The 10000-nt window shown below is 35.4% G+C and overlaps 5 protein-coding genes across 10 annotated transcripts in view; 2 read left to right on the top strand and 3 right to left on the bottom strand.

Annotated features, from left to right (window-relative positions):
• ohgt (E3 ubiquitin ligase component cereblon) overlaps positions 1-558 on the bottom strand; it is a 2789-nt gene extending 2231 nt beyond the window's left edge. The window contains exons 1-2 of one of the 3 annotated variants that reach the window (XM_026816668.1): positions 474-558; positions 1-76 (exon numbers count right to left, since the gene is read on the bottom strand). The exon at positions 1-76 is cut by the window's left edge and continues 61 nt beyond it. The gene's annotated coding sequence lies outside the window, so the exon portion shown is untranslated. Of the gene's footprint in view, positions 243-473 lie in introns of those variants that run through there. The other 2 variants (XM_018030951.2, XM_018030950.2) reach the window with 2 other exon arrangements.
• A 93-nt stretch (positions 559-651) lies between these two features.
• On the top strand, positions 652-5479 carry Spt3 (Transcription initiation protein Spt3). Of its 2 annotated transcripts, XM_026816669.1 has the most exons (6): positions 652-793; positions 879-1109; positions 1181-1492; positions 1563-1750; positions 1838-1989; positions 5226-5479. In XM_026816669.1, the coding sequence occupies exons 1-5, from the start codon at positions 718-720 to the stop codon at positions 1973-1975; spliced, it is 945 nt and encodes a 314-aa protein (XP_026672470.1). In that variant the 5' UTR covers positions 652-717; the 3' UTR covers positions 1976-1989; positions 5226-5479. The 2 variants fall into 2 exon arrangements, with proteins under 2 accessions (XP_026672470.1, XP_017886441.1); XM_018030952.2 differs by lacking the exon at positions 5226-5479 and having other exon boundaries at positions 1838-2113.
• On the bottom strand, positions 2102-5269 carry LOC108628780 (WD repeat-containing protein 91). Of its 2 annotated transcripts, XR_003389653.1 has the most exons (9): positions 5058-5269; positions 4721-4985; positions 4511-4626; positions 4194-4381; positions 3796-4111; positions 3610-3731; positions 2866-3520; positions 2582-2784; positions 2102-2478 (listed from the first exon to the last, which is right to left on the bottom strand). XR_003389653.1 is itself a non-coding variant. In XM_018030948.2 (8 exons), exons 1-8 carry the CDS (start codon positions 5175-5177, stop codon positions 2635-2637), a joined length of 1932 nt encoding a protein of 643 aa, XP_017886437.1. In that variant the 5' UTR covers positions 5178-5269; the 3' UTR covers positions 2102-2634. The 2 variants fall into 2 exon arrangements, 1 of the variants encoding a protein (XP_017886437.1); XM_018030948.2 differs by having other exon boundaries at positions 2102-2784.
• A 57-nt stretch (positions 5480-5536) lies between the features above and the next one.
• Positions 5537-8936, top strand: Exd2 (Exonuclease 3'-5' domain-containing 2). Of its 2 annotated transcripts, none has more exons than XM_026816666.1 (8): positions 5537-5632; positions 5699-6514; positions 6767-6908; positions 6965-7264; positions 7337-7461; positions 7544-7962; positions 8035-8411; positions 8498-8936. In XM_026816666.1, exons 2-8 carry the CDS (start codon positions 6276-6278, stop codon positions 8696-8698), a joined length of 1803 nt encoding a protein of 600 aa, XP_026672467.1. In that variant the 5' UTR covers positions 5537-5632; positions 5699-6275; the 3' UTR covers positions 8699-8936. The 2 variants fall into 2 exon arrangements, with proteins under 2 accessions (XP_026672467.1, XP_017886438.1); XM_018030949.2 differs by having other exon boundaries at positions 5696-6514.
• A 1-nt stretch (position 8937) lies between these two features.
• Positions 8938-9774, bottom strand: blp (mitochondrial import inner membrane translocase subunit Tim16). The gene has a single exon (XM_018030954.2). The coding sequence runs from the start codon at positions 9519-9521 to the stop codon at positions 9120-9122; it is 402 nt and encodes a 133-aa protein (XP_017886443.1). The 5' UTR covers positions 9522-9774; the 3' UTR covers positions 8938-9119.
• Positions 9775-10000: the final 226 nt, after the last annotated feature.

The following is a 10000-nucleotide window of genomic DNA, read 5'->3' as shown; positions in this document are numbered from 1 at the left end:
TCTCAGGATTTTTAGATCTTGATAAGTAGTAAACAATCGGTACTTTTCCTCTCTCAAATATCAAGCGAAAAGCCCTCTAACAACGTATTTACGTAGAACGCACTTTACAGTTTTCATCAGAGATGAAGATTCATGAAAACAAGTGATGAAGAGGTCTTCATCTTTTGTTTTCATGAATGCAGGAGTTTTCTTAAGGATGTAATAATATTTTTATTATTTCGTTCGACGTTGCAAACGATCAAATTAAATTCATTACTATTTTCAATTCAAATTTTGTCCATAACATAAATACTATTGAAAATCTGAAGTCGTTTTATTATTAATACGCACAAAATAGAACGTATTCAAGTTTATTTACGTCAAACCTGATCGAACTTATTGTTAGCTAGAAATGTCAGGCGTACATTGCGCTCATTTATATACATGTATTTGAATTATGTATTTGAGGGAGAATGCACTTTCGAAATACGTACTACCAGAGATGAAGTTCAGAAGTTGTAATTTTATGAATAAACACCAGTTATTGTTGTTATAAGTATGCAATATCATATATGTACAGCCAGAAAGCTAAGAACCGACCAACCGACCACGACCGTTCGCCGAGTAATTTGTTGCTGGGGGTGAAGAAATCGGTCCACTATTATTATTCATTATTTATAAACAGTCAAAAATTTAACGACATTGTTTACGCTTTACTGAGATGAAAATTGTCAAATAATGGCCGATGCATCATTCACCAAGCCAACAAACGATTCGCAATTCCTTCGAAATGAACCTGCTAATTACACTGCCGGTATTTTAACCTTTTACAATAAACAAATAATTCTGTAATTGTTCATTTTTAAATGCATCTTGAACGAGAGAAAAACATTTTATAGAGATTCGACAAATGATGCATGGATTTGGGGATAGTAGCGAGCCGTTAATTGAGTCTGCGAAGATTATAGAGGAAGTTGTTTTACAACAGATGCGAACGATAATAAAAAAAGCTTGCGAAGTCTCCGAAATGCGAGGGAATTCGAGGAAGAGCATTTGTATCACCTCGGAAGATCTGATTTTTTTGTTACGTAAAGATAAAATCAAGTTACAACGACTTTTAAAATATTTAGGCAAGTAAACTCTGTGGATTAAGAGAGATTATTCTTTAAACTTAGTGTTCTTATCCTAATACATTTTATAGATTTGAAAGAATTCAAGTCTTCTATACACAAAACGATAGATAATGAAATACCAGAAGAAATCGTGCAGAATAAAAATGAGAGATTGAAAATGAAAGGACCGCTTCAAAGTTTTCTTAATCTCATTGACAGTACCGGTGAACTGCTTGAAAATGCTTCTACGATAGACGAAGTCAAGCAACAACGATGTATTCGCGCTGAGATTGTAACAAGATCAATGGACGAAGCTAGATATTTAAAATTTAGCAAAGCACGCAATGCATCGTTTGCAAATAAAAATCGTCACAAGTTCAGTGACTGGATAGCGCCAGAAAGTGAGTTGTATGTACTGAAGTTACGTTGTAAGTAACAACTTCATTTATACATTGTTCTATTATTGTTCAGGTGATATAACAATATCAAAACAAGCTTACACAATTTTGGGATATTTGGCATATGAAGCAGTAGCACAAATTGTAGATTTTGCATTATTAGTGAGACAGGACCAAAATAAGATATACGGTGATGCTATAGATAGACTTAAACTTAGTTATGTTAATCCACATACGTACAAACCGTATTATCATGGCAAGGTTTGTTACACTATTTTCAATATGCTTCTATCAAAGTCTAGAAAAAGAAACCATGAAAAATGATTATCTTATTTTTTAACAATCAAGGTTGCTGTGACAAAGCCAATAACACCTGCTGAAATAATTGAAGCCCTTAGACGATATTGGTCTCCACAGTTAGATATGACAGGTCCGTTTAATCGTGCATCGATAAGAAAACCACATTTAAAACTACTCTTCTGTTAAGATAGATGAATGCGGTAAGAATTAGTTTAATAATATACCAAGAAAAGTACAAAGAAGATATCAGTATTTTACATTAACGTTTAATAGGGTTTCACCTTGATGACTAACATAAAATAATAGAAAGTATTTTAAAATTGACCATTATTTATTGACAAGTTCCTGTACCTCTTACAGACTATCTTATTAGATTTTTATCAGTAGATGTACACGTGATACAAGTTATTACATAAATTAGCGGAATTTTATTTTTATTACAAAGTCTTTCGATCATGCGTCCTATTAATTAACGCGACATTATACACTATTACCTTATCTATATTTTCTTTATAATTACAATACTTTCTGTACATTTACAAGTGATAGTCCCTGATTCCATTTTAAAGATAGAATTATACTACACACGACTTTGCACTAATGTGTGATACGTTCTGATAAAATATGTATTTGGATCTTTTCCTTCGATCATCTCGCAGTACATCGAAAGTCTTTCAAAAGAGATATTCCTGTAAATTCCGTCATTGAACGTGATAACTACGATGTTTCTCTTCTTAACATTCATTGTGCTAAATATATTACTTAGTATCTACAAATTTGAGCTAATCTTACAAATTTCACACGACGTTTCAAGAGTTCACACAAATGCTAATTTTGCTTCGACATCATGGTGAGAGCAATGTCGACACTCGTACTTTTCCTTCCGCGCCACCAGTTATACAAGTTCCAGATTGATTGGCAGTAGACCAGTCGCAACACAGCGTACCTTTGTGTCCGCCTAATTCTAGAACCTTTGCTTGTGCACCTGGTGGCATCTGAAAATTATTTACATTCGAATAAATAATGGATCCATTAGATTACCCGAAAACTATAGTTTAGCAATGAAAAACGCGTACTTTGTAAATATTTCCCCCAGTTTGCGTGCAGAGTAGCATATAATTACCACTTTGGTCGAAAGTAAACAGCTTCCCATGAACCGTATTCTTCTCTACCTTAATTTTAGTTTCCCATAAAATTTTACCGGAATGATTCAAGCTCCTTTGACACAATTTTCCGTCCTCGCTTTGTGTACAGATGTTCGTGTAATCGTTAATTAGTTCTATATCGATGACCGGGCTCGCGTGACAGCTTATATTATCAATAATTTCATTCCGTCTCAGGTCGTGTATTAAAATATTCCCATTGGATAATCCCGTGATGAGCAGTTGCCCGTTATGATTAAATGCAGAACATAGTGCAGTCACGTTTTGTTCCATCGGTAGAGTTCTCTCCAATTTTCTTGTTTTTATATCGTACAATAATAGTTTCCCTTCGTTCGAGTCCGACACGGAACACACAAACGTAGACTCCGTTGGATTGCACAACAGAGTGATGATTCGAGAACTCTCATGGTGAATCTCCCATAAGGTTTTACAATCACGAGTATCGTGCAATTGGATCAAGCCATTGTTATCACCGTGTAAGAAATAACGCTCATTCTTTGATATCCAGTCCAACGCTGTGATAGCTTTATTTGAATTTGCTGGGGCAGAGGTAAACGTAGAAACAGTCCTAGTAGTAAGTGAAAGAAGCAAAGTTAAAGTCTGCGCGAATTTCTGTGGTGTGAAATATGGATTGCGTAAATATCCAAAAATAATTACTTTGGTGACGGTATCGGAGTCCACACTTTGATAATACCATCTGCATCGCCTGTAGCAACATACGAACCGCTTGCATTACTTTTACATTGAATTATCGACGTTTTGTGTTCCGTGTACTCTTCCTGGAAACGATTTTCGTTTGAAACGTTTCTAAAATACTTTCCGTAGACTGAACAAGCTTTTCACCTGGCTAAGGAGTATGTAGGTAGAATCGATTTTATCTTTGGCTTTTCGTTCAGCTACCGCGTCTATGGACGAATCTCTTTTTCTAGTGCTTGTCAATCTCGAATCACAGCTGATGCTTCTTTTGTTAACGGGCTCGGATTTACTGATCGAATTTATTTTGCCTTTCGTGTTCGTTCTTTTCGTCGATGCCATTTCTGGTTCCGCAATTTTCTTCATACTCGTCCCAGGCTTTCTGTTTAGAATCGGACTTGAACCGCCGCCTATATTTCTTATGAGGTTTCTCAACGTTTTAGGATTTTCTAATAAAGGAGATTCTCTATTTAAGTAGTAAGAAAAATGTTAGTTAAACAGTTGGCATAGCGCATCGAATTGTTTCATTAACGCATGAAAATATTTACTGTGCTATAATATAAAAGTCGTCCATGAGCGGCGGATGCTGAGGAGCTGGTCCTGGATTGACATCCATTACATTATCTATTTTAACGGACTCGCTTAAGCGTTGCCTGAGTACTTCGTTCTCTTCTTGAAGTCGTTTCAACTTATTTGTATCCTCATCTATTGTAAGCAACGTTGGTTGAGGCATACACTATAATTAGCAAGCATTACAGCATGAAGGCTTAAGATCAATATTACTAGTTATGGTTAACATTTATTCTATGGTATGAAAAGAAGGGATTTGTAATATGAGGCACGATGCAAAATACCTTTCACCTACTTGAAAAATGGTAGCAAGGAAATTGTGCAAAGACACTAACATAGTGTCCTGCCACTGTCTACTAAAGTGCACGGAGTATGTTGGATTGTCTTCAGGATTCTTAACAAATGGTAATGCTGCGGAAGTGAAAAATAAAGATAAAACATACCAATATTTAAATACAATATAAAGTAAGAGAGTAAGTATAGAGTAAGAAATAAAATAGCTTACCAAACCATTCTTTCCATTCTGAATGGCCTTGTAATTCTGGAGTCATTTTTGTAAAAAATTCTTGAATCCGATCTTGTTTATTATTCACAGCTGCATTAACCAGGTACATCTTTAAAACAGCATTCTCTAGCTTTCTTACAGCTGGTGTAAAATGACTTTCCAAACGAGAAAACATTCGTGTGTCTAAATGCCCCCATAATTCTCTCAAAGATGCTAGATCGTAATTATATATGTATTGCATCAATTGATCCACGATTTTGTCGACCTGACCAAAAACGAGTCGTAAATGACATGAATTAAGTTTATATTTTCTAATCGTAATTTCCTTCAAGCTTACCCTGAACCCTTTCTCCTTCTCCGCTTTCAAATCATTGTCGAAAGCTTTCAAAGTTTGACTGAAACCTCTGAACAGCAGATATTCCTTGACCAATTCGTCTACATACTGAATGTGAGACATTTTCCCTCAATTCTCTTCGAAATATCAATTTTCTCTTTTATCTGACAGACGTATGTTGTCATCCTTTGGCCATTTTGATGTTTGCTGAATATGCAGCGAAATCCAGCTTTCGTTTATCGTCTGACAGTCAATGTTACCAACATTTCGTTATGTGGAGGCAGAGAATCACAAGAGATCAAAATATAAAATTGATCGCTCAGGATCTTGAAGTCGTGATCAGGCTTCTTGCAAAAATACTGTATGAAAATAGCTCGATATATAATGTTAGATGTTAGATAGATGTAATGATATTTCTGTTCTAACTAATTTAACCAAGCATTTATTTCTTATATTTTGTAATTATAATATGAATTGATTCTAGTAGAACAATATTTTTATTAATTATAATCGTACTCCTCATAATTATTCCCACAACATCCAATACAACTCGATGATTATCGCCGATATCTGCGGGTGTAAGTTTTGTAAGGTATTCGTTTTATAATATCACAATAATATCCTCACAATTTAAAATGTAGCAGGAATGAGGAATCATCTTCAAGATAGAAGGAGCCGAGTTTTGGGGGGTATAAAAGGAAGAGCATCGAGCATCGCACAGAACACAGAACGCACCGGCAGTTGGCTGTGTCGTACCACGGTGTATTGTGTGTCTGTCATGTAATTGTAATCTGTCGTGACCGTACCGTAATCGAGTATTTATGGCGTACAGCAGCCAGTCTTCAATTTTCCCTTGAACCTCGATCGTTTATTACTTTATTTTCCGTACTTATCTAAAATCGTGATGTACCTTCCGCGCGATTGTTTCAGTGCATTGTATAATTTAATGATTCAAACGTATACTTCGTGGAACGTTTTACCTTTATTGCTTATCAAGCACCGGCTTATTTATCAACACCAATTATCGTTTAGTAATTATTTTGTAGCGAAAAGTCGTATTTAATTTATTTATTTAATTAACATATCCATTTGTGATCGTAATTGTATTTATATCTTAAATTAAGGAATATACGTGCGCGAAAATATAATATTTAAGAAAGTGGATAAACGAATAGCGTATTAGGAATTTTAATTGAGAATAAAAATTTGTCTCTGCAATTAATGCATCCTGCAAGAAGCAACATGTTCTTCGTTTGTGTTACCGTCGGCCTTGTGTTACTGGCCTCCAAGTACCGCAAAAATGTCTTTCAAAGCGTCAAACAGCTTTGTCAAAGTATAAAGACTAAGAGCAGTTCTAAGCAGAACGATAATAGAAAGAAGGATTTTAAAATTACATTGGATAAAATTATTTTGGCTGATACACCAGAGAAATGTGATTACGCCATTCAACGTATTCGCTGGTAAGTATAATTATCTCTATCAATACTAGACCTATAATATTCTGTGTATTAGAAGTAGTAGATATACTGAACGGTATGCTTACATTTTTTTCTCAAGTTGTATCTGACTATGAATTCTCCAGCGTACGGCAATGTTGACACATATATATTTTTTTTTGTTTAAGTTACAATTCCACTTACACAAACTCTTTTTCTACTTATGAAATTTATTTATATGCTTATTAATCATGACAAATTAATCTTTCATTGAAGCAATTTATCGGATAATGTACTGGGATTTGATTGCGAGTGGGCTAACGAAGGACCCGTATCCTTGCTTCAACTTGCTACGTTCAATGGAGTGTGTGGTCTCTTTCGCATTAATAAAATCGGATACATCCCACAAAATCTAAAGGTATGAAACATCTAACTAAACAATGTATCAAATATTTATGTAAGCAATTATTTCAGGAACTGTTGGCCAGTAAACAAATTCTTAAAGTTGGAGTTGCTTCGTACGAAGATGGACAGAAAATAATAGCGGATCATGGATGCAATGTTTGCAGCACGCTCGATCTGAGAACTTTGGCACAACGTGCAAATTTGCCTTGTCCAAAAAGCTTAGCTGCAATGAGCTTACAATATTTAAGTTTGGAAATGGATAAATTAATTGAAGTGAGATGTAGCGACTGGGACGCTGGCACTCTTGCTGACGAACAAGTAGCGTACGCTGCTTGCGATGCGATTGCGTCTGTTCTTATTTATGACCAGGTTGGTGAGAGCATACAGCTTTTAGTAATTTATAATGGATCAGATATACAAACATTCGTTTTTCTTTCGCAGATCGTGCAAAGGATGAAAGAAAAATATTCTCTATGGCAAAACTTGATAGATTATATAAAAAGTCTATGTAATAGAAAGTTAAATACGCAGTTCCACAACTTGCCTAATGGTATAATCGATACAAGGTAGAGAGATATTCTAAATGTTGAAATGTTTACATTTATTTGTACGTATTCGTATATATTATACCTTCACCTTGAACTTCAGGTTCAGGGCTCAGCCAACAAACACAATTGTTAATCAGAAGAATATGAAGAATAGTAACATCGACAAGATTAGAAATATGAAAGATTTGAATATGAATAATACCGTCGGACACAAAAGTAACATACCTACGAGAAATAAACCGTTGTACCATAATTGTTATTTGCAAGCCCCGGACGGGGAGATATTGTGTACATGCGATCGGAAGAAAGCTGAATGGTATATAAGCAAACAATTGGGAGAAGTGATTGAAAAGGAACCATTTACCGTGAGATTGAAGTTCGAGCCATCAGGACGTGCCTTGGGTGAAGTTGGACAATACTATACCCAAGTAAAAGTCAATCAGTGTGTAGTTTGTGGAACATCGGACAACTTTATTAGAAAGAACGTTGTGCCTCGAGAGTACCGGAAATATTTCCCCCGTAAGTCGCGCCGTAATCGATTTGATACGCGTATGACAGAATAAGGTTCATAAGATTAAAAATATTTTTTAGTGGTGATGAAAGCTCATCAGTCGCACGACATACTATTGTTGTGCCCAACTTGCCATGAAATCAGCAATTGCCATGATCTGCAGCTCAGAAGAAAGTTGGCAGACATGTGCGATGCACCGCTGGCTGGCCCATTGACTCACGTACGTAACAAATATGTACACAACTGGAGGAAACTACACTCGGCAGTCAAAGCTCTAAGAGAGAGTTCAACTTTGCCCGACGCACGACGTAAGGAATTAGAAGAGTACATCTTAGAATGTACGAACAAGCAACAAGTTACACCGGTTTTACTAGATTTATTGAATAACGAATTAAAAAATGCTATGGCTTCGGGACCAAACTGTGATCAATCCAAGTGTCAGTCTCACGGTTTAAAGGTATTGTAATTAACACTTGATTAATAATAGACAATGCATACTTCCATGTGTACATTCATGTACTGCACATGATTGTTTTTTCACAGGTGGTCCAATACTTTCAAAGAAAAGAAGCAGGATTAGTTGAATTGGAGCGTATGTGGAGGGAACATTTTCTTTTGACTATGAAGCCAAAGTATCTACCGAACTTATGGTCTGTTCGTCATAATCAAGAAAGGCTAAGTATTCGACAGTCTCAAAACAGAATTGAACCACAAGATGCAAAGGTAGCTGGTTTGGCATATTGAATTTTAAACATTATGTACATAAAGGACTCGTAAAAGAGCGAGTACTTGGATTAAAAGACTGTCTTATAAATTTGTATCACACCTCATGTGCATATATTTAAATGTATATACATATATTATTTATATATGTACATATACACAGACATACACGAGATTCGACAGTGGTTTTATTTCCTCCTCCTTCGTTGTATATCAAAATGTATCGCGAGTTATTTACAAGAAATATAGACTGAAATGAGTATGATTTAAATAATATCTCCTTTTATTTTGATACTATATAAGCTTTAAATAGTAATAAAATATAGCTATGCTAAATTTTGTCCATTCAATGCTTTATACTATTTATTTATGATTAAAATGTTGTTAGATTTATATACAGAGGGAGATCTGAGAATTAAATTTAGACTAATACAAGAATGTATTAAGGCTGTTTCGACGTTTCTTGTCGAACGGAATCATCCGTCTTTGGTGGGACCTTCACATTCTTCAGTTCCTCATCGATACGTTCTTTGGCGCGTACAACTTTCGACTGAATATAAAAAGAACCACCTTTCGATCTATCATTAACTTCCATGAGATACTTATAATTACGTTCGATAGTGTCTATTTGATCCACGCGATCAACGTTTAAAATTTGTAGCGCTTCCTCTAAGGAAATACCGGTTTTGTAATTGGTCGCAACATGTTGCGTACCTCGTACACCGCCGCCCGTTTTACGTGCAGCCGCTTGACTCGCTGCGATTTCTTGTCGTAATGCACGTGCAAACGCTTTGACAACGACTTGCGTGCCCATTACAATTATTTGCACCAAGTGTTTCGCCATAACCTCTTCCTTCCGATCGTTCAGCCGCTTACTGTTGAATTGATTCTCGATGCACTCTCTCCTTATATCTTGGCTTTTAAACGATGTTTGCTCCAAGGAAGATTCGTTTTTTAAGGCATTTGGATAATGACACTGCTTTTTTTCAAATTTTATCCTCGTTTCTTTATATAATGTATCTCTTGCACGTTTCACGCTGGTGTTGCACCATTTCTGAAGTAAGTACGCGCCATTCGCGTATTTTCTTGCACAGACGCACTTTAATAATCATTTGTATAATTATATATTAACCTTTCGATATCGAATACAACCGATATAATAATATTTCTAATGTAAAATGTTACACGAATTTATACGTATATATATATATAGGAAATTACTCACCAACAATTTACTCTATTACGCCTTTTACATAATATGTATGCGTTTACAACCTAATAGAAATACTTTGCTAGTAAGTAAAAACCGTTTGTTTGCTGTAT

This window comes from Ceratina calcarata, unplaced genomic scaffold (assembly GCF_001652005.2).
Source record: "Ceratina calcarata isolate Rehan_Ccalc_2016 unplaced genomic scaffold, ASM165200v1 scaffold54, whole genome shotgun sequence".
NCBI classification, from domain to species: domain Eukaryota; kingdom Metazoa; phylum Arthropoda; class Insecta; order Hymenoptera; family Apidae; genus Ceratina; species Ceratina calcarata.
The sequence above is the reverse complement of the archived record's forward strand: the minus strand, read 5'-3'. Positions and strand labels throughout refer to the sequence as shown.

What these genes read in the sequence shown, in the direction of transcription:
- Spt3 (XM_026816669.1), top strand. Translation starts at nt 718, where the DNA reads ATGGCCGATGCATCATTCACCAAGCCAACAAACGATTCGCAATTCCTT. An exon ending in TGACTGGATAGCGCCAGAAA is followed by an intron (nt 1,493 to 1,562) that starts GTGAGTTGTATG and finishes ATTATTGTTCAG; the next exon opens with GTGATATAACAATATCAAAA. An exon ending in AACCGTATTATCATGGCAAG is followed by an intron (nt 1,751 to 1,837) that starts GTTTGTTACACT and finishes TTAACAATCAAG; the next exon opens with GTTGCTGTGACAAAGCCAAT.
- LOC108628780 (XM_018030948.2), bottom strand. Translation starts at nt 5,177, where the DNA reads ATGTCTCACATTCAGTATGTAGACGAATTGGTCAAGGAATATCTGCTG. An exon ending in AGAAGGAGAAAGGGTTCAGG is followed by an intron (nt 4,986 to 5,057) that starts GTAAGCTTGAAG and finishes GTTTTTGGTCAG; the next exon opens with GTCGACAAAATCGTGGATCA. An exon ending in ACTCCGATACCGTCACCAAA is followed by an intron (nt 3,521 to 3,609) that starts GTAATTATTTTT and finishes ACTTACTACTAG; the next exon opens with GACTGTTTCTACGTTTACCT.
- Exd2 (XM_026816666.1), top strand. Translation starts at nt 6,276, where the DNA reads ATGCATCCTGCAAGAAGCAACATGTTCTTCGTTTGTGTTACCGTCGGC. An exon ending in ACATCCCACAAAATCTAAAG is followed by an intron (nt 6,909 to 6,964) that starts GTATGAAACATC and finishes CAATTATTTCAG; the next exon opens with GAACTGTTGGCCAGTAAACA. An exon ending in AATGGTATAATCGATACAAG is followed by an intron (nt 7,462 to 7,543) that starts GTAGAGAGATAT and finishes CTTGAACTTCAG; the next exon opens with GTTCAGGGCTCAGCCAACAA.
- blp (XM_018030954.2), bottom strand. Translation starts at nt 9,521, where the DNA reads ATGGCGAAACACTTGGTGCAAATAATTGTAATGGGCACGCAAGTCGTT.